Here is a 25,819-nt window from a genome sequence, read left to right as displayed (position 1 = left end):
TTTATAGATAATCAGAGTCAAATTGATGTTCAGAACATTCATTATAAGAGCTCAAACAGAGAAAAGTGCTCATTTTTCATGGAGGTGGTACCATATAAGATAATAAATATTGTGTCTTCATTATTTCAATGAAGTAATGAAGTATTTGCGTTTACAAATTTCAAAACTACAACTCAATTCAATATCCAAGCAAACTAACTTGTAAAGAAGTTGCTAGGATATCGTTGTTGCCCCCTCTGTGTGATATTTATATCATTATTCTTATAAAAACATAATATTATATAATAATATATAACAAGATTATATACATTCTTATTATTATGACAATAATTATGTGTATATACACAGACATATACAGACATGTACATCTGCATATATTAGATTCTAACTTATTAGGGTTATCTCTCTAAAAGGCTATGAAATTTAGCTATTGGAGTCTATTATTTTGAGAGGAATATTCCAATTACTGTTCATTGTTCAAAGCAGCATTTTTTAACTTTAACTCATAAATCAGTAGACACATTTCCTGAGGAAAAATAAATTTTGAGAATTAGAGATTTCATTAAGTTTAAAAAAATCATCTGGATAAAGCATTCGAAAAAAAGTCAACACATTTTATAATGACTTACTGTAAAAATCACTACACAACCTAAAAGCATAGAGAACTATTTCAAGACAAGGATAAGTTCACACTTCTCCTCTAATGGATCATCAGGCATCTTTTTGGTGAAACAACAGAATCACTTTCTTTCCACAGCTTAATAACAAGCTCTTCTAGAGCTTTCAAGTCCTATCTAAAGGTAGAACAAATTGAAACATTACGGAGAAAGAGATGCTTCTTTTAGCATTTGCCGTGTAGAAAGAGAGAGACAGACAGAAACAGAGGACAGAGACAGAGAGATTCACATTTGCTTGGTATCTTTGGGTTCAATTAACAATGTTTAAATAAATTTAATATGGCAGGTAGATTACTCAACTCATGAAATTGCATGTAAAAATATATAAGCTTACCTGAGAAAACATGTTAATTAATTTTTTCTTTAGTAGTTCTATGTTGGAAATTCTGTATTTTCTTTCTCTCTTACTCATTGCCACTGATTTTTCAGTTCTAAAATCAATAATTATGTTTTAAAATATGTCTTTCATGCTGTTTGTAGAACAAAACAGTTTCTTCTGACTCTTTTCTCATAGCTTTACTCTAATTACAGAATTTAGGTTTCCATACTACAAAGTCAATTGATTGGAGGGTGGGGCAGTCAATCGATCAAACACTACACCTTGTATTCTCTGAAGTGATCAATTTGCCCTTGAGTCATGTAAATACATCCGTGGCCTCAGGTTCTCCATTTTCCCAAATAATATCATATGTTATTTGCAAAACACTTTGAGCTCCTTCAAAAGCAGTATTATATAAAAGCAAAAATAGCTTATTAATAGAATAAGTCAATATGATAAATCAAAAAATATTAATATAGAGAAGACTATAGGGAATGCTAAGCTTAATTGTTTATTTCCATTTTCCTTTCTATGAGTTTATGAAAGTGGACTTATTTGTGTACCATATGACAGGGCAGCTGTAGTTCATAATGTGATGTTGGGTTGCTTGGATAAGACTATTCTTCCCTGTCATTGATTTTAGTGGCTGAACTTTAAAAAGAACTCATTCTTGTGTGATACCACATACATCTCGTTGAATGTGTGTAATCAATCTTTAAAATTCAGTTTTTGAAGTTTTGAAAAACAAACATTGTACATATGGTCCAACAGCTTGACCTAAATCTTCAGCTGCCGCGTTTCCCCTCCTCTCCCTATATTGTATTTTTACATCCTACGTGGAGGATATGAGTCTGAAATGGCAACATAAAGAACTTTATAAAAATATTAAGACATAGAAAACTTCTGAGTAGAAATGGTGCCTGGATCAGGACAGCAGATAATCCCTTAGTGTTAACGCCCTCCCCACTCTCAGAAGGATGGGAGTGGAGGACAAGCCAACAGCCCAAGCAAGAACAGCCGGATGCCGTCTTGTGATGTAACCTTTTATGGATCCTGGGAGAGAAAACACAAGATGCCAGTGCAGAGTTGTATGTTTCCAAATGTGTTCCTGCTGCCTCCTCCCAACCACCACCTCCACCACCCCAGGAAAAATAAGAGGCAAAAATAGTACTCAAAATTCTAAGACATACAGGAGAAATTCAAATGAGTGATTTTCCAGCATGTTCGTTATGCCTTTTGTAAGTCCAACTTATTATTAAATCTCAGTGCTGTTATTGTGTTCAATGTGTCTCCTCTGCCATATTGACTTAATCAATTTTGCGTTATTAGGTTTCACTTTGTCCTGCTCTCTCACTGCACTTATATTCTCAGTAAGGTCTATAGCTTGGAGCACAAAAGGGAAATATGCTTCTGTGCCTTGGATTTGTCATGCCTGCAACCCTATCTGATTCTGCAACTATTTTGAATCCTCCTTTCTTCCCCATCTTGCTCATCCTCAATGTGGACATCTTTGTAAGACTGCGGTCTTGTCTAATACCAGGGGACGCCGTTTTCACTATTTCTATACAAATTTCCTCCTTGAAAATTTGGTTTTATTGATTCTGATATAACATGAATCATTCCTTATTTTCCTTTGTTAAAAGATTGTTATCAAAAGGGTATGTAAAAACATTAAAACAAAAATATTAAAGATTCTAGGTACCTATTAAATAATGAAGGAACTGATGAGATACTAAAACCAGTTCAAAAAGAAAAAAATTCAAGGGAACAGACAGATGTATACATATTTCTAAAGTAAACTCACAAATATAGGAAAAATGGGTCTACCTATAGAATAATAATCAATGCGTTTCACCAGACACAATACACATTTCTATAGCCAGAAATCATTTAAATTTGTATTAGTTTCCTGCAACTTATAGAGTTGCAAAATCACCTAAGGACAAAGGAAGGAGAGAATCTGAAGATTTAAGCTAGATGTATTTCTTTTTCTCATTTCAAAGTCTTTCATAATTTTTTTGACCTCTTTCTCTGATCCATTCTTTGAGACCTAGCTGTTGCTTTTAATGCAGGCAGCTAGAGCCTAAGGTAAGGGAAAGAGATAAACCAAACTTTTTTGCATGCTTACTGAGGTGTTAAAGAAACACTTGTTTGTCTAAGGATGTCGATAACTTTAGTTCTTCTCTGGTTTCTTTTTTTTTTTTTTTAATTTAAAGTAAGCTCTAACACAGGGATAGTCCAAATGTCTATCACAGGGATGGTCCAAAAACCAGAGACCCCCAATGGATCACTAAAACCCCATCAGATGTCCATAGGCCAAGATCACTGGATTGACAGGTGCACTCATCTTGCAAAGTCATAGTAGAAAAAATTGCTGGCCTCTTAGTGTCGAGGCAGTGACACCAGATCGTACTAGCAGTCATTCTATTCTTGTTTGTTACTCACTCAATGCAAAAATGCACAAGTGAAAATGTTCTTAGGGAGCAGTGAAATTTTTTAATTGTTATTTCTCAACCCCTGAGTATACAATTTTTAATATTCTATGTACAACATGGGGAGTACGTATTAAGAAAGGCAGCTACACACTGAAGTATGATATCTGCCTAGAGGAAAACCACTCGTACAATTATTTAAGTTGCTAGTTGAACTTGCCACTATGAAAACATGACTTTAAAAACAACTAATTAACAATGTGTGGCTGTTCAGATGTGAGTGTTCAGCAGCTATTTTCTCAAAACTACTGAAGTAAGCCTATTACTTCAAGGAAAATAGCTAACGGTGTATCTTGCCAATCCTGGAACTCAAGCTTTCAAAGAAAACTTAGAAGTCTGGGAAAGCTACATTCTCCATAATGAACTTGAGAGCTTCCTAATACTTTCTGATGATGTTGATGGTTATATTCATGAATTTCATGAATGTTATTGTATTAAATTTCATGTATATTATTGTATTAAATTTCATTACATAAAAATTCTTATGTATGTGTCAATATTTGAAACATTTGCAAAACTCAATGAACCAATATTTTTCAGGAGATAAATGAATCATGTTACAAAGTCATGCACAGGTAAAATATCTATTCAACGTGCAAGAGACATCAGTGAGATTTTAATGTAACAGAGTGTGCACAGATCATTAAGATAGCTTTAGATTACACACTCCCACCAAACTTTAAAGAACTACTATCTGTCTAGTTCAGGCGTCCTCAAACTATGGCCCACTGGCCACATGCAGCCCACTTAGGACATTTATCCGCCCTGCCAGGTGTTTTTGCCACCGCTGCCTGTCCTGCCTAGCAGCCTACTCTTCCCGGCCCTTCAATGGTCTGAAGGACAGTGAACTGGCCCCCTGTTTAAAAAGTTTGAGGACCCCTGGTCTACTTGGTATGTATTTGGAAAGGTTGTTAGAATAGCCCTCCATTTCTGGGTGAGGCCTGCCTTCATATGCTTCAATCAAAGCAATAATTCACAAGTTGAATATGAAGTAGCTAGGAGAGTCCAGCTGCCTCCCAGTAAGGCTGACATTAAAGATATTTGCCATATTGTAGAATAATATTGCTTCTCTCAGACACTTTTTGTTTTAAAAAGTGTAATTACTTTTCACAAAACATCTCATTTAGGTTACCATGCAGTAGATAAGTGAACTAATTAATAATATTTGAAAAATTTCTGTTTTCAAACTGTCATTCAGTGAATCAAAAGACGCATATTATGTAAATAAAAACACGTTAGAGTTTCTCAACAGATTTTCAAGGCTTGGAGGAGTCCTTGGATTGAAGAGCTTGAGAACTCTTGATTTAATATAATTTTCATTTTAAAATACATATGTGGTAGGCTACTGTTCTTATAAAGAAAATGTTTTCCTGCATGTCTATCCATCTAGCAATCTTTGTATCTGTAGAGGTATTTGGTGAATATTAATGCTGACCATTTCTGAGGATTGTACTTTTGGAGACTTAAGATGCTGTTCTTGGTGTCTTTTCTATGACTTGAATGCAAAAACAACATCATTATCACAAATACATATACACATGTAATAACAAGAATAAACAAAAGAAAGAAGTAGGGAGTAGGGAAACATAAAAGTATTAAAAATATATATTCCACAAGTATCTGAGAACTCCGTATATACATCATGAGAATTATTTGCATTGATGATTTGGATCAATTAGAAATCAAAATGGAAATTTAAAAAACCCTCTGTTTTAGTTTTCTAATACAGAAATTGAAATGTATTCTCTATTCTCTTAATATTCAGAAGTTTAAAATGAATATATGGGGCTGGCTCTTTCTGGACTGTCCCGAGGAGAATCTCCTCCCACTTCTGGTGGCTCTCAGCATTCTGTGGCTTGTGGCTACATCACTCCTGTCTCTGCTTCTATGGTCACATAGCCTAATACCCTATTCCTCAGTCTTTTAAGGACATTTGTGCCTTCATTTAGGGCCTTCTCAGGTAATTCAGAATAATGTTCCCATCTCACGGTCTTTAATTTAATCATATCTGCAAAGTCTCTTTGGTATATTGGGTAACTAACATTCACTGGTTCCAGCAGTTAGAACATGAGTGTCTTGGGGGCCATCATTCAGTTGACCACAATCCCATACTTAACATTACACAGAAAAAATAAATTCCAGGTAGAGTGTAAAAAGTTTATTGAAGATAATGTTGGAGAATAACTTTATGAATTCATGGAAGGCAAAGATTTCTAAAGACATAAAAAGAATGAATTAGAACTGTGAAGGAAACAGTTCATAAATTGGCTTACGCTGGAATTAGGAAGATACATTCATCAAAACTCACCCTGAAGAGGTTGGACAGTTAATCCACAGGATTAAAGATATTTGTAACACATATAGTTGACAAAGAGCTTCAAACAAACAGAAATATGGACAAGAGACTGACTTTTCACAAAAGAGGATGCAGGTGACTGCTAGGTTACGAACAAGTTCTATAAGTTTGTGTTGAATTTGTATGTAAGTTGGAACAGGTACATATACCTATTACCTATAATAGCCTACATTCCTAAGTGCAGGTCGTCAGTCAAATGTTTGTAACTTCGGGACTTAACTGTAAGTCTTCATTTGTAAACTCGAATTATACATAAGCCAGATGTTTGTAACTTGGGGACCGTCTGTATTTAGATAGGCAGTAAACATGAGACTATGTTCAACTTCCTCAGTAATCAGAAAAATAAAAATTAAAGCTGTAATAATCACAGAGTCACTAACCTCTACAAGGTGACCATGCCGAGTGATAGCAAAGATTTGGACCAGCTGGACTCTTACACACTGCTGGCAGGGAGGTAATACAATCATTTTGGAAAACCAACTCAAAGTTTATCCTATTTTTATTTTCTGACAGAGCAATCAATTCAACTCCTAAGCATAAACACAACACACATGTGTGCACTGTAACAGGAAAGGCACCTGTACGATTATTAACAGGAAAGACACGTATAAGACTGTCATAGCAGCATTCCTCATGACAGTCAACAAGCAGAGGAGAAATGACCACCTACAGTAGGAAGAACAACTGACTTATAAATTTAAGGGAATTTTATAAAACAATGACAATGAATGGCCCATCGCATAAATACCATCTCTCAAACACAATATTGAGCAGAAAGACATAAAATAGTTCCCCCTTAACTGTGGGGGATATGCCCCAACTCTCACAGGGTGTCTGAAACCATGGGGAGTACCCAGCCCTATCTATACTGTTTTCTCCTAGACATACAGACCTATGGTGCTAAAGTTAACTTTATATATTAGTCATAGTAAGAGGTTAACAACAATAATAAATAATAGAATAATAATATCTTTATGCTATAACAAAAGATATGTGAATGTGGTTTATTTCTCTCTGTATGTCTTTTTAAATACCTTATTTTATTATATTATATTCACCTATTTTGGGACTGTGGTAAGGAAGAACCAGTGCAGACACAAAGAATATATACAGTATGAGTCCACTAATATGAAGATTAAAACTGAGCAAAACTAACCATGGGTGCTAAACCTTAGGATAGTGGTTAATTTGGTGGAGAGAACAAAGGAGTCATGATTGGAAGGTTATTTTTGTTGTTGTTAATTGGCTTGGTGTTTAGATGAGTGGGTTCACTTTCTGATAACTCAGTAAACTATATGCTTACAATTTGTGTGATTTTCTGTATGAGTTATACTTTAAGAAAGTTACTCTCCTTTTTTTCATTTTAACATATGAGGAAACTCAGATCCAAAATAGTTAAGAATGTCTACCTATTAGGCAACAGAGTCAGAAGTTAAACTCATGTCAAGCTCATGTTGTTAATACCATACTCTCCTAAGCCTGTGGAAAATAACATATATTTCTAGGGCACTTGTTATGTTGAAGAAGGATCTACTAACCATAGGTTAGATTAGATTAGATTCTTACTGTCCCACTGAACCATTATTCCTTGGGAACAAAGATTGTATTTGTTGAATGAATAATTGTCATTGAATAAAATATAAATCTCCATTAATTACTAATGTGTCATTTGTTCTTAAAGGTAGTGAGAATAATTCTGGAAGACCGTTTCTTCATTTGTTTCTCGTGGAAGGAAGGCCCACGGTTAAATACGGATGTGGAAGTTCTGAGAATATCCTGACTCTTTCTACCAATCACAGCATTCGCACAAATGCTTTCATCCCTATCACGATCCAGTAAGTACTGTACTCCACTGTAGTTATTTGAACTTAGTGCTGAGCTCTAAAAATTGTTTTGTTTTTGTTTACTTCTTTTTGGCTTTTTTTGTCTTACTTTTTTTTTTCATGATTTGGAATACAAACTGAACTAAGATATAATGTGATACTATCATTTTGGAACCAAATTTTATACACAATAATTCAATTTACTTGAAAATGTTATGGTTGAAGCAGATAGTAAAGTTTCAAGAGGTTCAGTTGCGATTAAGTTCTAGTTTAATTATTCAAATATTTTTTCAGTAAAAAGTGTACAGCTTCTAGGAATTGGGGGAGGAATCCAATGACTGCACACAAAAAGAAACCCCAATAAAAAAGAAAAACCTATTAAATATCAATGGAAGTGTGTTTCTGGATTATATAAATTTGGGGAATGCAGTCTTTAAATTATTAATTCTTCAGTTTTAGAAAATTCAGAAGAGAGAAATGGCTACATATGATGGTTACATCCCAAGGTCATTCCTGAACAAAATTTACATGTAGCAGCCAAGAATTTAAAATAATTCATCAGTATAGCAATTTTGTAATAATATTCTTCAAAGTTACTCTATGTCAGTGAAAAATATCATTTAGTGACTGCACTTGTGTGTAAGATGACAATTAGATAAGTTAGTCTGATCAGCAGGAATCTTGGCTAACCTGTGAAGGTTATATAAATCAAACAAACGTTCTCAGAGACTGCATCAATCTGAAAATAACATCAACAAAATTGATACCAATCTGAAAATGTAAAGTCCTTACAGGCAGGAACGGTATCTTGCTCATTTTTAATGCACTTAGCAGAGCATCTGACAGATAGGAGAGATTCAGTAAATGTCTGAAGGAAAGAAGAAACGAGGGTGTCTGGGCTGGGCAATTCAGTTGATTGCAACAAGAGGCAATGAAATTACTCTGAAGTAATGAACTTATTATTCTTAAATTACGTATACCCTTTGGAACACTGAGTTCTATACAAACAAAACAATCTCTTTCAGAGGGCTGGACAACTTATACTTCAACCATCTCTCCTATAAGAGCTTGCTACTGATTGCAGAAAGAACCAGATAAGAAAACAAATAACTTAGAGAACTATTTAAAAAACATTTCTATTGATAAGATCATCATTTTATATAATGTCCTAACTACATATGAATGGGCAGTGGCACATTCAATTATACATGAAGTAATTTCTATTTTTTGGTCACACTTTCCTTGAGGAATAATTTTCCTATTCATTTTTAAGTAATAGTAACCTAATTAGGGAATCCTCAACTCACTCATATTCTTAAGTAGCCTCAAGTTGAAATAATCATATTAAAAAAAAATGACGCTTCTAAAAAACACTGAAAATCCAAAACTTTCCAAGACTTTGGATTAATTAGAAAGTATTAATATAAAGGAGACACGTGTATCTCTACTGATGTAAAAAAGGCAAATATGCTTTGTTTTCTAGGTAATAACTATCCTATAAGAACTCAGGTGACAATAGGCTGACTCTTGTACTACAGATCTATTACATATTATATATCATTAATTAAAAATTCTTGAGTGTCCATTTGCTAAGGGCTCTTTCACTGAGTCTTAATTTTTGCCTCTCATTTTTATTTGCGTTTCTTCTGTTTTTTATTCTATATTTATTTTATTTATTCACTCAACAAATAATTCTTACTGTATTTCTAGCACTATACCAAGCTTCTAGAATTGAATGGTAAGCCAAAGAAAATAAAGTCTTAACTTATATGTATACACAGTTTAATGAGGGAGATTGACAGATAGTCACCCTAAGCAGAGAATAATTAAAAATTAAGATGTGTTATAAGTGAAAGAAATGTGATGCAGAAAGAACAAATTACAAAATATCTGAGCCCATGTGAGAGAGACCAAGGAGGTTCTTTGGAAATTAACAGAGGTGAACTTCATCAAAGAACAACAAACCAATAGGCAAAGCTGGGGTCCTAAATTTCAAGCAGAGCAAAAGGTACATGAAAAGATTCTTTGGTAGGAAAGTACCAGGGTATATTCAGAGAACCAATAGGTCTCTATGTTTAGAACAGAGGCACAGAAGGGAGTGGTTTAATAATTGAAGACAACATTTGAAAGGTCAGCAGCTGGCAAAGCCTATCTGGCTTTGTATGTTAAGGCGTGATTGCACAAGCACCAGTTAGATGGCTAACATATGCCCCCATATGGTGGTTTAGACTAGTATGAACAGTGTGACTGATTATCAGAAGTAAAAGCAGAGGTGTCAGAAATGAATATTCACTTTCTGATGCCCAAATGAATAGGAGATTTTATCGTCCACTGAGATAGTAAAGAAGGCAAGAAGAGCAGGTTTGATGGAGAAGACCATTAGTTCAGGCTTAAGTGTAGAGAGGTTAAGAAGCCTTCGAAACACAAAGCAGACTTTTCAATTGGATATATGGATGTAAAGCTCAGGGGAGATGTCTGGAGGAGAAATATAAATCTAAGAGACATCAGTGTGCAGACAGTAACTGAACCTATGGGCATAGAAAAGAGTACAGAGTAGAAAGAATTGCCTGGGATTGAGTCTTGAGGAGCTAACGTTTAATGGCTTATGGTGGAAGTGAACCTGTAAATGAACCTGGCAGGGAGTAACCAGAGCAATGGTAGATAACCACAGAGCTGGCATATCAGGGAAGGCAACGGGAAAGTTTATCAAATGCTCTAATAGTCCATGGGACTGTCCACATCATTCCATACCTGAAGACGTCCAAACTCAGATTGAAGAAAATTGAGGTAATACATTGGGACAACTCTTTGAAGAAGAGTATATAAAGAAGTAAGGTGGTGACTAGCGGGAAGTGAGGAACCAAGAGGAAAAACAGATGAAAGACATTTGAGAATAGTTCATTGTTGACTAGAATTATTAATTCTGTGGAAGGTGTTAATACCCTGAAAAATAAAGAAAAAGTTGAGAACATAAAGTCTCTCAAAAGTTTGTAGCAATTAAGATACAAAGAAGACTGTAGCCAGAGGGTACAGGAAATGGAAGTAGACACACAGATTTGTGAGGTTTCTGCTTGCTGTCTGTGGGCGGAACTTTGGATCTATGATTACCATCGTGTCATCCCCAAACATGCAGCTGTCAACGCCGCCTTCTCTCTCTGTCTCAGGTGGTTGCTCTTACTTTTCTTTTAACCGGGCAAAATTTAAAATTAAAAGGCTCTTTTTAAGCAGCTCCTTTAAATATCATAATTCTCCCTAACAGGACTCTTGTTATGCAAATTCAGGATAAATTTCTCTCAAGAAAGCATATGAATTAGGCTTCTTTTTAGTAATATGAATGTTGATGGGATTTCATGCACGTCTAAGAGGTTCTTGATAATAACAGTATAGCACAGTTGATAAGAATTTATTTTCACGTATTAATAGGTTGAGGCATAAGTTAAACAGGAAAAGGATGGCTTTTTTTAAATTTTGTTTTTAGCCACTATGTTTTAATTTTATCATTTGCCAGTATTTCCTCCTACTATAGCCACATTAAATTTGTAGGGTAGAAGACAGAAGTAGAACAAACTTGAATAAGCCACTTGTAGTGATTGAGGTCAATTCAGTATCGAGATAGAAGTTCTTCTTAAATGAAATGGAGCAGAGATCACAGTTCTACAGATACATTGTAATTCATACTCATGCACGGTTTGTCTTTCATTTCAACGAATTTTGAAAGGGATCACATAGAGAGAGCTATTGGTTTTCACAAGGGTTATTCTCTTTGGGGGAAGTTCAGAAAAATTGTCCTACTATATATATACTTTTTAAAGTTCCTGAAGTTTAAAATTTTCTGGCACCTTTACTGTCTGTTTTACACAAAAGCTAACTCTTTACCCAGTATTTTTATTCTCTAAAAACGCCCTATGTCCCTTCCTCTAGGCAATTTACTATGTTATCTGCATGTTTTAAAACCTCTCAGCCTGTTCTGCCTTCTTAGATTCCATCAACCTGTACACCTAATATTTCCTCAGAGATTTATTCAAAAGTATAAAGTTATCCATTTCTATTGAAGGCGCACTCTAATAGCCAATCATTTATTTTGGTTAGCACACTCTTAGGAGAGTCCAAGTGGAATGATGGCCAAGACTTGCAATACTGCCAGAACCACACATCCCCATTAGACACTTTTTAATCGCAGGTCAGTGTGAACAGTAGTGCACAGTTTAAGATCAACTGTGCAGAGGCTGGAAATGTTCCTTGTATTTTGGGCAGCAAGAACCTTTGTTAGTACTTATTAAAACTCAAACATATATGAGAGAAAACCATTGCAGGCATTTTTATTTGAAAGGTAGTATCATATTACCCTTTTAAATGTTCAGTCCAGGAAACAAAATGAAAACTACTGTTGAGATTTTTTAAATGGACTGATTTTTGCCTCCACTTGATCTTTTAATTTCTATGAGATAAAGACTTACTACATGAGTATGTGTGTATATGGATATGGATATAGTGTTTATGTGTATCAGTGCAGATTACTTTTTATTCATTTTAATTAACTCATATCCCACAGTCAGTTGATGAATAAGGTAGATACAAAATTTATTATTATGCAAAACCAGCTTGAACTTGAAAAGAATGGGAATTAAGAAGGATTCTGAATAGGTCTGATTTGGGTTATATCAAATTAAGATATTTATCAGTTAAGTTTCCAATTTATAGAAAAATAAGAAAGTAACAAAGAAAAACTTTTATAATAACCTATATTTGATTTGTAAAAGGCCTTTCAGACAATTCTACTCAACATTAGATTCCAATTTTTTGCCATTTTATACATGTAATATATATTATATGTAATATATAATAAACATATAATATATAATAAGTATATATAAGTATATTATATACTTGTATAGTAAGTATTATTACAGTATTGCAATACTTATATATACTTATTATATATTACACTATTATATGATATATATAATATTAATATTATACACATATATATAAACTTAAACTTGCTCCCTAGCTAGTATTGCCCTATAACTTTATGTAGAGAATGAACAGGAGCTACCCAAGCTTATGTAAGAAGAAAGAACATCCATAATGTATTAACAGCTATAATTTTGACAGCCACTCAACAATGTTATTTATGTTTTTAATTTTCTAAAATACATGAAAGTTTTTCACACATTCCTGATAGTTAATATTATATAAGCTATGGATCGCATGCCTTTAGATTTGAAGCCAAGAAACTGTGTAATAGTCAGAACCTTCACTTCTTGAAACAGATGGTGACTTTTGAACTGTGCTAAATCTATAAGATATTAGATTTATTCATAAAATGTTGCCATGTCAATATGGAAAGTTTGGCAAGATTTTCATCTTAAAAAGGTCAAACTTCATCACTTCAATATAAATTTCTGTATCTTTTTCATCAGCTCCTCCATCTGGTATTTCTTAGTGGAAATGTAGGAAAACTAGATTTTTATATAGGAAATACAGAATACTTTATTATACATTAATATATGTATAAATACATAAATCTAAACATTGCTCCTTTATTCATATTTACCCTATCCATATATAAAACATCCATACGTAACATCATCAAAACATGCTGGATAGGAAGTCATAATGCAATTTATTTCTATTAAATTGTGAAGATCTCTTGTAAAACTAAATTCTTTTTATTAAATAAGCATAAGAAAAATCTTTCAAAGATGGCTATGGATCTACAAGTGGGTAATTTTTGTACTGTTTAGGATTACTGGGGAGAATACTCTGCTAGTATAAAAAATTGTCTCTAACATTTGCACACATCTTGGGAAACAAAGAAGTTAGGTATTACTTTGGTGTTTAGCGATGCAAAACTATGATGAAACTTTGTAAGCAAAAAAAAATCATAGCCTGAATGTGAACCAGTGGGCTCTGCCATCCAGTGTGCCTAAGAAATGCAAACAAGGTGACTTAAGCATTTGTACCCTCCTACTAATCTCAAATAAAAAAAAGAAAGAAAAATCAATAAATAAAATCACAAAAAAAAGCATATTGCAAATGATTATTTGGCTAGGTAATCATGGTTTACCCTCTTACTCAATTGTGCAATCTAGTTCAAGCTGTCAAAGTGGAACTGCCATTAGCAAAGTTACAGAAGTGAAAACTCAGGTTCACACCTCCTCATCCCCTGCTATGTTGAGATGAGGACACAGACTAGAGAGCTGGCTAGCCCTCAGTTCCTCGGAGCAACCACAAAGGCTGCTGAGGAGAAAGAGAGATTGTCCTATTTTTTAAATTCAATTTTAATTAAAAGCATAACTGTATATATATAAGGGATATAATGTGATGATTTGATATACAATGCAGAATGCTTAAATCAAACTGATTAACATAACCATCACCTCACTTACTTATTTTCTGTGGTAAGATTTAAAATTTACTCTTACTTATTTTGAAATACGCCCTTACATGGTACACAATTAGGTGAGCTCTCACCAAATGCTCTCCTTCCTCTCACCAATCGCCCTCCCACTTCCCCGCCCTCCCCCTCCACTCCCCTTCCCCTTGCTAGACTATATTTGTGTTTTATCATTCGTATGACTATGTAAGTGTTTGTATATTGGTTTCATAATAGTCTTAAGTACATTGAATACTTTTTTTCCCCATTCTTGAGATACTTTACTAAGGAGAATGTAAAGTCTCCATAAGAAAGAAAGATTTTTTTTTTAAATTGAAAATGAATTCCATTTTGAAGAATGATTAGGAATTCTTCAGGGGACAGCAGATAAAAGAATATCTGCAAAGATATCAAGGTGTAGATAATACCATGTTCATGCAGGAAACTGTATGGAAATTACTTATGATGATAACATGAAGTCCAAGGTGAAAGGATGTTCAGATCTTCAGCAAATCACCATCTAGACTGTCATTTCCAATGCAAAGAATCATAATAAATAAAAATAAAAGGCAAGAAAAAATTTTAGCTCTAGCAGCGTATGCCGAGGAAGGCTTCAGATTCTCTTCATCCTTTATTATTAGTGGAAAATTTCTACAAGTGTCAGAAAAGACTATAAAGGATGTTTGAGTTATTCTTGTGTGGTGCCAGAGTATTCAGCAAGATGAACTTCAATCCCTAAAAGCCTTCTCTCTGTAATTCTGAAATGTGTGTAGTCTATCACTTTTAAGAGAAGATTTTGACAGTTATATTAGAAGGTAATAGGAAACAAATGAAGACTTAGGAGTAAAATTGAATATATAGAAATTTTGGCAGGAAAACAATAATTGATGAGGTCAGAGAACACTTTGGCACACAGGACAGTTAAATAAAAGAATTTAACATGTAGAAAACTAAGATTCATGAAGAATGTCAAAGGATTATTTTTTCATTAAATGATGGAGTAGTGATTTTAAAATACGGATCTATATTTTTGTGTATCCTCCAACCCACTTCAGTTGGCCCCATAGCTCTCCTTAATTGGGATTTATCATTATGGTTAGAGGGTATTTGCTCACTGCCTTAAAATAATTACCAGGAAATAGATTTTTACTGCAAAAATTTATTAAAGACTGTTCTTAATGGTAGTTCTCAATCTTTGACAACATATTTATTTTTATTAACTTCTTTAGAATAATTCTCACTGGGGAACTCAAATAGAGACCACTTTATTTATTTTAGAAGAAAAATGACAACTTTCCAAATGAAGCTAAAGGGACTTACGCCAGCGTCCTCCTCAAGAAATGTTTCATAACTTTATCAATGTACTGAACCAAAAGCAGATATATATTGATATAAATTGCTTTAGAATTTAACATCATTGAACTCTTTTCCACCTAACATAAAATTCAGTTAAGAATAATTTAAGACTTTTCAAAAGATTTACTAATTTTCTTTAAAGTTAAAAGCTGTTTCCATAGACGGGTGCTGTACTGAGCCAAAGTGTTTAAATATAGAATGACTTTTACAATTTCTACAGATAATTTATTCTAATATCATCATGAGACACAGTAAATTTCTGTTTTATGGTATTTGATATAAGATCCTGTCCTGGTCACTCTTACTCCTCAACTTTGCAATAGCTGATCTAATTCTTTTTTATTGTCAGTAATATCAGAACTCCAATTCTGCCCCTAAAGTCAAAATGTTACAAATATAAAAAAAGAAGCAGATTGCAGAACAAAGTCCTACACTGATGACCATAAAACAAGAATTACTGTGATTCATGATGTAATTAAATCCATGGTACCCAACTTCATCTGCTGATTTACATCAAAACTGATTAAACACCTAAGTGAAACTCCCACTATTTGGAGTGCAAAATCCTCCAATCACATGTAATTGAACAAGATGGACTTTACCATGCCCTGGGAATCACTTCTCCTCTCCCAAATGAATAAAGTAGCAAAGGAACATTCTCCTGCGTGCATGGTAATGGCAGTGACAGTCACGCCTCCCACTAGGGTGCAGTACCAGAGATTAGGGTGAAGGACAGTTCCAACTCCTGTGGCTCTTAAACCTCAGAGAAAGTGATGGAAACACAGTACTAGCTTGGCATAACCTCTGTATAGAATTCTTGTAACAGGAAACAGTAATGTATTGAATTGGTGCACAGAAAACACCAAAAAGCAAATCTGATACTGGGACACTTGTGTGCAACCAAGTCTTAGGATTCCTAAAAATATTTGGAAAGGAAAATTCTCTAATGAATTATAATTCCTACAGTTTGTACAGTAGGTTCTCAAGTCTGGAGACTTGATAACTATATCTTTGGTTAAATTCCTTGAAAACTGATTCTGTCACAAAGGTTTCCATGCAGGAAGTTTATACAGGAATGTTCTTGGGAACACCTGGTAGGCAATGAGAGAAGCAGGATTGACAGGAGGTAGAGATGGACTGAAAGCAGTTGCGACAGAGGACTCATCTGCCCTGAGGGAACCTCTGGCTCTTGGGTGTTCATATTTCGCTGAACTGAGATAAGAGGACTGGGTCTTTGTACGCATCTCATCCCCGGGGAACTCAGGGCAGCACACCAAGGCATCCACTGCAAGCTGGCTGAGGTTTGTGGCTCCATCAGTACTTATTGAGTGATTATCAGTAACCAACATGACAGAGAATGAACCAGAATAGGAATGATGGGGAGTGAGTGAAAAGATACCAAGGCACAAGGAGGGATCGGAAGGTCTGGAGCAGTCACAACTGCAGCCAGTGCCAAAATACAAAATCAGCTTTATGTTATAATATTTCAGCAGGGTTGTTTATGAGGAAGTAGGATACACAAAAAACGTTTTTTTGATCTTACAATATGATTGGAAATTGTAAATAACTTTATCAAGAACAATTCATTCTGTTAATGGTTTCTACTGCATAACATTGTTAATGTATGTCAAAGATAAGAAACAAAAGGGAAGGGGTGCATAGTTTTCTGCATAGTTCCTATAGATTAACTAGGTAATGAAAGAGATACATGACTTCCGGCAAAACATCTATGAAGGAGAAAAACATGTTGTTTTATGAGATGGAAAAAACATACTGACTCTGCAGGAAGAAAGCAGCTGGAGGTCGTTCCCTGAACATCGCCCAGGCCGGGAGGACCCTGCCACCTCAGAGTACGCTCTCCACAACTGATGAAGCCTTGGGTCTGACTTACAGCTAAACAAGCTAATGTTATTCTTATTTATTTATTTTCATTCATTCATTTATTTTGAGACAGAATCATACTCTGTCACCCTGTATAGAGTGCCATAGTGCCATAGCTCCCAGAAACCTCAAATTCTTGAGCTCAAGAGATCCTCTTGCCTCAGTCTTCTGAGTAGCTGGGACTACAGGCACCACCACAACACCCAACTACTTTTTTTGTTCTTTTTTTTATTTTCCAGTGGAGATGGGGTTGCTCTCTGGTCTCAAACTTCTGAGCTCAGGCGATCCACCCGTGTTGGTCTCCCAGAGTGCTAGGATTACAGGCATTAGCCATCAAGCCTGGCTATGTTATTTTTAGATAAACTAGATGTATGTTCTCACATCCACTGTCACCTCACTGTACTAACCAGGGAGCTGAATGCCCCATGTTAATGACATTGTTCTACCGTTTCTTACTAGGAGTGACCTAAAGCAATAGTGACTCTTAGGAAGACCAGCTAAATAATAATTGTACCAAAACCCAAACTGCCAGCTGTGCAGATGTGCACCATCATTGACAGATATCACTGCAAAGATGCCAGTGATCAGTCATTAGAACATACGGCTCTGCTCAAGCATGGTGCACCTGGGTATAAAACAAAAGGATAGAGGTTCATTCTGATTCAAGGTGAGGGCCCAGCACTCCAGAAAGGCAGACGCATGGGAATGGAGAAATAAGGAGGTAAAGCATTGTCTGTAAACCTGCAAAGTCTTTTCCCTGTTTGTTTCTTTGAAACATAAAGTAATAACACCCATTTTCTGCCATTCAGCCTGCTGTTAATACCATCTATATGGAAGTGCTTTGAAAAACAGCAAGCATTCCTCACACACACAGTATAGTTGTTACAGTTTACCATCCAACAGATTTATTTCTTCTGTTGTTGCTCTAGGACTAGAAAAAATACTCACTACTTTTTATTTAATAGTATTTTATTTAAAACATTTTGCAGTTGGACAGACAGTTAGTAGGGTGATTAATTCACTACCCTCTGGTGGAAATGTTTTAGACGTTTCTTTTCTGTTATGCTTGCCTCCTTTTAAAGTTTCATAGATGGGAAAATGATAGGCCTGGAGCTCTTGGAGGCCAGGCTGTGGCAGGGTCATGAAGTGTGTAAACCTTCCTACTTCAACTACCGTAAGCAGATTTGTTTCCATGGCAGCAGGGGAGAAGGCTGTCCAGATGATCATAAGGTGAAAAATAAGTGTTTGTTACGTTTGGAACCAGGCCCACAGAACAGGATTTTATTTCCAAGGATCTGCTGAAAACTTCACCTGTATACCAATAATTTCATTCTATTCCATTTTTCATGTCCATGAACAGCTGTGTAATCCATGTTAATTTTGCATTTATGTGACATCCACTATGGTAAATATTTTTACACACTGTCTCATTTAGTCTTCATAATATCTTACAGGATAGTTGCTTTTCTGTTACTCATTTAAGGGAAGAGGAAACTGGGGCTTAAAAAGATTAAGTAATTCATATAAGGCCATGCCACTAATAAGTAATTGAAGCAGCATTCCTGCCTAGGCCGTTTTACTTCAGACCCCTCCTATGTAACCAGGCTATATAGTTTCTTGCTGTTCAAATATTTTTTCCAGAGATGCTCCTTAAATGTGGTCACTTTCAAATCAAAGACTCTATAAGGTGTTTCCCCGCCTCTATCATCATCTCGAGAAGGAATTGTGTGTCTTATCATAAAGTATCTTCATTAGCTCCTTACCTATGCATCTTTTCTCTAAGACCAAGGTGGGATGCCCATCTCATTAAAGATTCTTTTCCCACCATGCTGGTCCCACCTAATGCTACAATTTCTTCCTTGAAACATTCTTCTTGTTCTTGTTCTCCTAATTGCACACTTTCTGCAGGCTCACCTCCCGTCAAGAAGCTGGATAGACAGGTCCCAGCTCATCCTCAGCTCCTCACTCCCAGTTCTCAGGGTGCTCACATCTTGTCACATCTCCATTAATCTTTTATTATCTTCAAAATCAAACAATGAATGGTGCCAAAATCCTCTTTGTCACACTTAAAATATTATAAAAATGCTAGGAATAGAGTAAGTATTTATGAAAGGGATTAGGTCCCCAAGAACACATGTGAAACTGATTTTTAAAAGGATAGACAGTTATGTAAGGGTTGAGATGTTAAAGTTAGGAGAAAAAGAATTATACTGTAAACATCATCATGGAAATCTTACTACAGGAGATGAGTTACGTAGGTGATGCCCATGGAAATTTAGCTTTTTTAGGGGGATTCTTTAGGCAGTAGGTTTGCTCTATGCAAATATACAAATGATAAAATGTTTATACAAGAAGGTAGAAAATTGACTTAAGCCTAATGGGAATTCCAAAAGCTATGTTGCAAAAAATGGAAATAGAGGAGGGCCTTAATGTAATTAGCAGAGGGCCTTCAAAGTTAGATGGAGAAGTTATTGATTCTAACTTATTCTTAAAGAAAATCTCTAAATTATATTAATGAAAAATAGCTATCTGTAATTAAGTTCTTAATGCTGCCAAGCATACTTCTAAGCTTGTTACCTACATTTATTATAATTATTTATCCCCAACGTCCACCCAGGAATGTACTGTTGTACTCATTTTAAAGGGAGGATACCAAAGCGCACAGAAGCTTAGGATGCAGAGAAACCACTCAGAAGTTTTTTAAGTCAAAAAATCTGAACTCAGAGCTCAATTTTAATCACTACTCAATATAACATGACCTGTGCTGTAGACAAGTGAAGTTTACATGCTCTAAACTTTGTACATTTCATGAAACCTTTAAGAAATATTCAAAACCCTCTAACTTTTTAATTCTAAAGTGCGCTCTATGAAATTAGTGAAGAAAACAATGTTGAAAACAATTACCACTAAACATAGTGTACAAAGCCTAAACTTTTTTAATTTCTGTTTTCTATTGTGACTTAATTTACATTGAGTGAAATTAGGTTCTAATTGTGATAACAGAAGAAAAATGGAATCAGTAAATTAACAAAAGGGATAGATGTGATTATTTTTACTTAGCCCACAGAATGCATGGGTATGATAAACTAAAAGGTGCTTTAAAGGTATTTATGAATTTTCATACAATAGAACCTGCATAGTCGGTCACCTTCCTACATCGACCACATCCCTGAGTTGACTTAATTTTCATAGACCAGACATGCACCACATGTACATATTAGCACAATATGCCGTGTTCCTTATATTGATCACCTCTCTATGTTGAGCAGTGTGTTATAGTCCCTTGGGTGGTCAACTTACAGAGGTTCTCTGCTATATTTATTGCAAATCAAAACTGTCATTGTATTGCTAGTACAAAAAAGCCACAGCATTCCATTACTTAAAATTCATTAGACTGTAATTGTTAGGTACTGTAATTGTTAGAAGCTTTTAAAAGAGATTCTTTTCATCCTTGAAATTTACATGGATCAATTATATTCTATGGAAGACACATTCCTTTAAAAGCCCAGAATGACAAGAAAGTTCAGCACATTTCCCTTCTGTCTGATAAGAGAAATGTTGTACTTATATGCATATTTCTTTCTTTTTTTTTTATTTTTTTTTTTTGCAGTTTTTGGCTGGGGCTGGGTTTGAACCTAACACCTCCAGCATATGGGGCTGGTGCCCTACTCCTTTGAGCCACAGGTGCTGCCCCATGCATATTTATTTCTGATTAAAATATTGATACATATTAATAAGTTATTTCAGATTTTTCTCAAGCAAGATGACTGTATTCTTTTAGATATACATTGTCACTAGAATTGCCAATTTTACTGGAACGTATTTAAGTAATTCAATTCACAGAATAGGACAGAAAAATGTGAGCCATAATAATATTTGATTATGAGTTAAGAGAATAGTGGTTTTAAAATATCACAATATGGTTAAAAATATTTCTGATTGCTTATTTAAGGGGGTTTCATTGCAAGAATTATTGCTAGTTTCAGAAATCAGAGGAGTGGTATTTTTATTATATGTGATTATTCTAACTGATCCCCTGAGAAGATGGCAAATATTTCTAACATGTTCCAAAGCACTTAAGTGTTCTCACAAAATATACATTTATTTTTTTCTAAAATATTTAAACATAAGAGCTAAAAGCTACATGAAATATAATATTGTCAAAATCTTCCTCTTTTTGCTGAGGGAAACTTAACATCTGAAAGGAAATGAGACCTGCTTGGAGCCACACTCCAGAAAAAAATAGGAAAGTGAGAACTCGGTCCGGGTTTGGCACTCTCGCCTGCATCACCTTTTATGTCTGTTTTTATAGGTGACAGGTTGTGACCTTTATCTTTCCCTTTTCTGTGACTTGTGCTTTACTTCCTAATAAATATAGAAAAAAGAGTTACCAGTTGTTTGCTCGTTGTGTCAGGCCCATAGGACACTTGACTCTTTCTTTTGTGAAATGATCAGGAAGCCCCAGTCAAATAACTACTCTTTTCCAAACCTGACCTGAAGGGCTTCTCTCTATGAGAACGATTACGCTCAGTTCTCTGTTTATCACAGGTGAAAATTAGTGGCCTTGATTAACACGGAATCATAGAATCATAAGAATAGAGACTTACCTCCAATGCATATAGGATTCATATCTACAACCACCAGGAACCTTGAGAGTATTAACTAAGTTATAACAATAATCAGAAATCATTACCCCAGAAAACATCCCGTCCCAGATTTACAGACACTACATACGTTAGGGACTTGTTTACATGAAATAAACATGTTTCTTCTCCCAATTTTATGTCCACCGGTCCTCCACCTACTCTTCTAAAAGAAACAAGAAAAGAACAAGCACAAAGCTTTGAATTTGTTCTCTGCTTGTTTTTACTTAACTGTCCTTAAGTATTTTCTAACCATTGAATCTAAACTTTTTAACGAGCAGGAGTGGTTTTGTTTTTAATTACTGTTTTTTTTAAAGCATCTAATTTAGTGCTAGTATACAGTATGTGCTCAACAGATATATTTCCAATGAATGAAGGACGTTTACTCATCTTCCCTAAGTGTTTTTTTTTTTTTTTATTTTGTAGACAAAATATTTCCAGCTCCTAAATTTTCAGTGACATGATTTAGGAGATCCGCACCATCCCAATTATTCCCTACATTCTCCTTCTCCATTCAACTTATCAGCTACAATATAATCTGTCAGAGACAATCGAGCTCAATATTCCCCTTATAATGTTAAAATGTGCAGTAAAAGTGAGGTTATAATATGCTCAAAGAGGACTGAATTACCTTTCCCCAATTTTAAGATCATTCCAATTGTGTTTTTAGCCAACTAAAGTCCCTAGCTTTTTCTTTTCACATAGCTTGCCTGATATTATTTAAGTTGCTTAGTCACACTGCCAGATTTTACCATTTTCATAATATGTAAACATCCTCAGGAGATTAAACATTAAGCAAAATTCTCAATCATTCACAGCTTGTGGTCAATTTCTTCCATCAGATATAATTTTCTCCTAACCCCTAGCTGAGAACAGCATGCTTAAAGAATGGGAGCTTTCAAGGATGGCGCGGATCATTTTGTAACTTGCAGAACTACTCAGATCAAGTCTGAGTAAAGACCCCCATGAAGGGGTGAGGGTGGATAAAAGTACTCAGAAATGGAGAAATAAAAGGGCCAAGGTGAGAGTCAAGCATAGAGTATTTAGGATAACAATGAAATAAATTCTCTCCCTATTCCTGCATCTTCAAGATATTTTAATTAGGAGTCTACTATGTGTCAAGTACTATGGGACCCTCTAATCATAGGGAAGAAGGGAAAATGTGGTTCAGGCATCATAAAGTTTTAGCCTAAGGTGGAAATATAAGAAATAAGTGAACAAGTAACTAGTGATTTTGAGAAGTGTTCCAGGTAGAAAGCAAACTTACACATGGAGGGGGGGGGGTTCTGAATATTAATAGGAGTGTCAGGTGAAGAATTTAATGAGGGGATGATCAGAGATACATGGATGAGAAGGAACCTCTCATTTGATGAGTGAGAGGGTGTGTGATATGGATGTGGAGATTGATCTGGATAGGGATATAAATACAGCAGAACCTCCATAGTGAACCACTTCCCTACCTGGCACTTCCCTAACTTGACCTAATTTTCATAGACAGGGCATGCACCACCTGTACATATCAGTACAGTAGGCCCAGTTCCTTATGTTGACCACCTCTGTGCATTGACCATTTGGTTACTGTCCCTTGGGTGGTCAATATACGGAGGTTCTCCTATATACTGCAGTTAAAGGAAGAACTCAGGGTTAACCATGACCACCACAATAACATGTTTTAAAGGTGTTATCAGATCTGAGAAGCACTATGACTTTGACTCAGCTAATAGAGGTCAGACCTTACCCCCCACACAGCTTCAGGGAAACAGCCCCCTGAAAGCTCCATCCTGTCCATCTGGAGGATGCTGGCTCTATGAAGGAGATGATCTTCCACCCAGCTGGGTACAATGGACAGGCTGCCACTGGCTGCTGCACATGAACCCCATATTTTTGCCTGTTGGGGCTATTTCATCACTTCATTTCTATCCATCTCCTTCTTACTTCACAGCACCCATGTTAATATTTTAGTCAGATGGTCACACATCCAGTGGCTCAGCTCAGTCCCTCCTCAAAGTTGGCCTACACACTTTCCTAGAAGATATTTGAGAAGTTACAATTATACTGTAGAAGCTGAACAAGGGTGTGTCTCTTGTGAAACTCTAAAAAACACACTCACCTCTGTCTGCCTCTAAATCTCCAGAGACCCAGAGACCATTTTTCTTGGTTTCCAGTGCTTTTCAAAGTGATATCTGAATTCAAACCAATGTGAACAAATTCATCTTCTCTGATGTGGCCAATATTTTGTTGGGTGCTATGGACTATAGAGAAGGTAATGCCAAAAATATCCTTAAAAATATTGACTCTAGTTAGTGGTAGGTATGCTCAAGAGCTGGGGGTAGGGGGAAAGGGCACTGATTTCTGCAACTGATTTTTGCAGTGCATCACAAAAACTAAGTTGAAATGATGGCTAGATAGAAGAATGAACAGATATATGTGACAAAGCAAACACAGTGAAACATTGATTATAGGATGGAGTTGGGTATATGGCTGTTTACACTGTGGAATTCCTTTCATTTTTCTGTATATTTAAAACTGTGATAATAAAATATTGAGGAAAAAACAACTAATTACTTTCTAATCTGAATCTTACCATTCTGGTGGAAATTTAATCACTCACACAGAAAATGATTACTGTACCACGAGGGACAGCTTGTAAGTGCAGCAGGAGTTCAGAGAGAAATCAACATGGATTGACTTATGAAGAAGGAGGGATTTGAGATTTGAAGACTGGGTAGGATTTTAAAGGAGGAAGTGGAAGAGGAAGAGCCGATTAAGTGGGAGAAAGAGCATCAGCACCCACTGGGGTGGGGGAACGGAGTGGCGGGTATTCAGGAAAACAAGAACAACTGAACCTGGTGCGGAATAGTCAGAAATTACTGTGGATAACTTGCAGAACTTAGATATGGCAAATTATGGTGCGTAGAAAAGGACATGGTCCCTTCTCTTCAGGTGATAATATTTGGATTAATAAGAGGAAATAGAAACCATATTTACGAACAGAATGGTCGTATAATCATATAAAAATAAAGTTATTGGAGGGACACAGGTACGGCAGAATGCTATAGGCCCCCAGGTAACCATGACTCGATAATGCAAAATAATTAAATGAGAAGTATTTGAAGCCGCCTTTATTTTATCATACTACAGAGTCAGGTGCTGTGTTTCTACTGGGCCCATTTGAATCCTTCCTCTCCCATTTAAAGTGTTTGTACCACTTTAAATTTTCTTGAGCCAACTCAGGCCACAGCAGAGCTGACTGTGATAGGGCACTGTCTGTTGTCCCCTTGTCGTCCTGCAGCCCAAGCTGCAGACAAAGGTAGCCATGTCAGCGACACTCCCTACCAAGAATGAATTCAGCGAGGACATGTAGTTTCTCCAAGCCAGTGACTTAACCTTCTGAGATATACATGAGAAGGAAATAATAGCAATATTTACCTCAGAGGATTGTGCAAGGACCAAGTGAGACAAAAGTAATAAAAGAGAACTCTTAACATGCTTATTATGTGACAAATACTGTTCTAAATGTTTTGCAAATATTAAGTTACCTGATGCTATTGAAGAAACTCTGAGATTTATGAAATTAAACCTTGCAGCTCACATTTTAAAATTTAAGTCAAAATTGACATGAAATAACGCTTGTTCTAGCAGGTATTTTTCTGCCTGAGTTCTGAATGCTCAGCAAGCATCTTTTGAAAAGTTCCACTTGAAAACTGGAGCCTGTCTATCCATTTCTCATTTTTGTCAAGATTCTCTAGCCCTACTGTGTGTCCATCTCATCAGGTTTGAGTTTTTGTTCTTCCTGTGTTGATGACGTCCCCATGTGTTTCTCTCTCCTTGCCTACAGACCATCCTTGCTAACCCGATCTGGTCCCCTGAGTAGAAGGATTTAAATTATTGCC

General features: G+C 35.6%; 1 protein-coding gene across 1 annotated transcript in view; it reads left to right on the top strand.

Annotated features, from left to right (window-relative positions):
- EYS (eyes shut homolog (Drosophila)) overlaps nt 1-25,819 on the top strand; it is a 1,547,934-nt gene that overhangs the window by 1,260,327 nt on the left and 261,788 nt on the right. Inside the window, exon 32 of the mRNA XM_012805052.1 lies at nt 7,526-7,679. Within this exon, the coding sequence (XP_012660506.1) occupies nt 7,526-7,679 (154 nt within the window). The remainder of the gene's footprint in view (nt 1-7,525; nt 7,680-25,819) is intronic.

Source organism: Otolemur garnettii, unplaced genomic scaffold, assembly GCF_000181295.1.
Source record: "Otolemur garnettii isolate 467f Iridium unplaced genomic scaffold, OtoGar3 scaffold00035, whole genome shotgun sequence".
Classification (NCBI taxonomy): domain Eukaryota; kingdom Metazoa; phylum Chordata; class Mammalia; order Primates; family Galagidae; genus Otolemur; species Otolemur garnettii.
The sequence above is the reverse complement of the archived record's forward strand: the minus strand, read 5'-3'. Positions and strand labels throughout refer to the sequence as shown.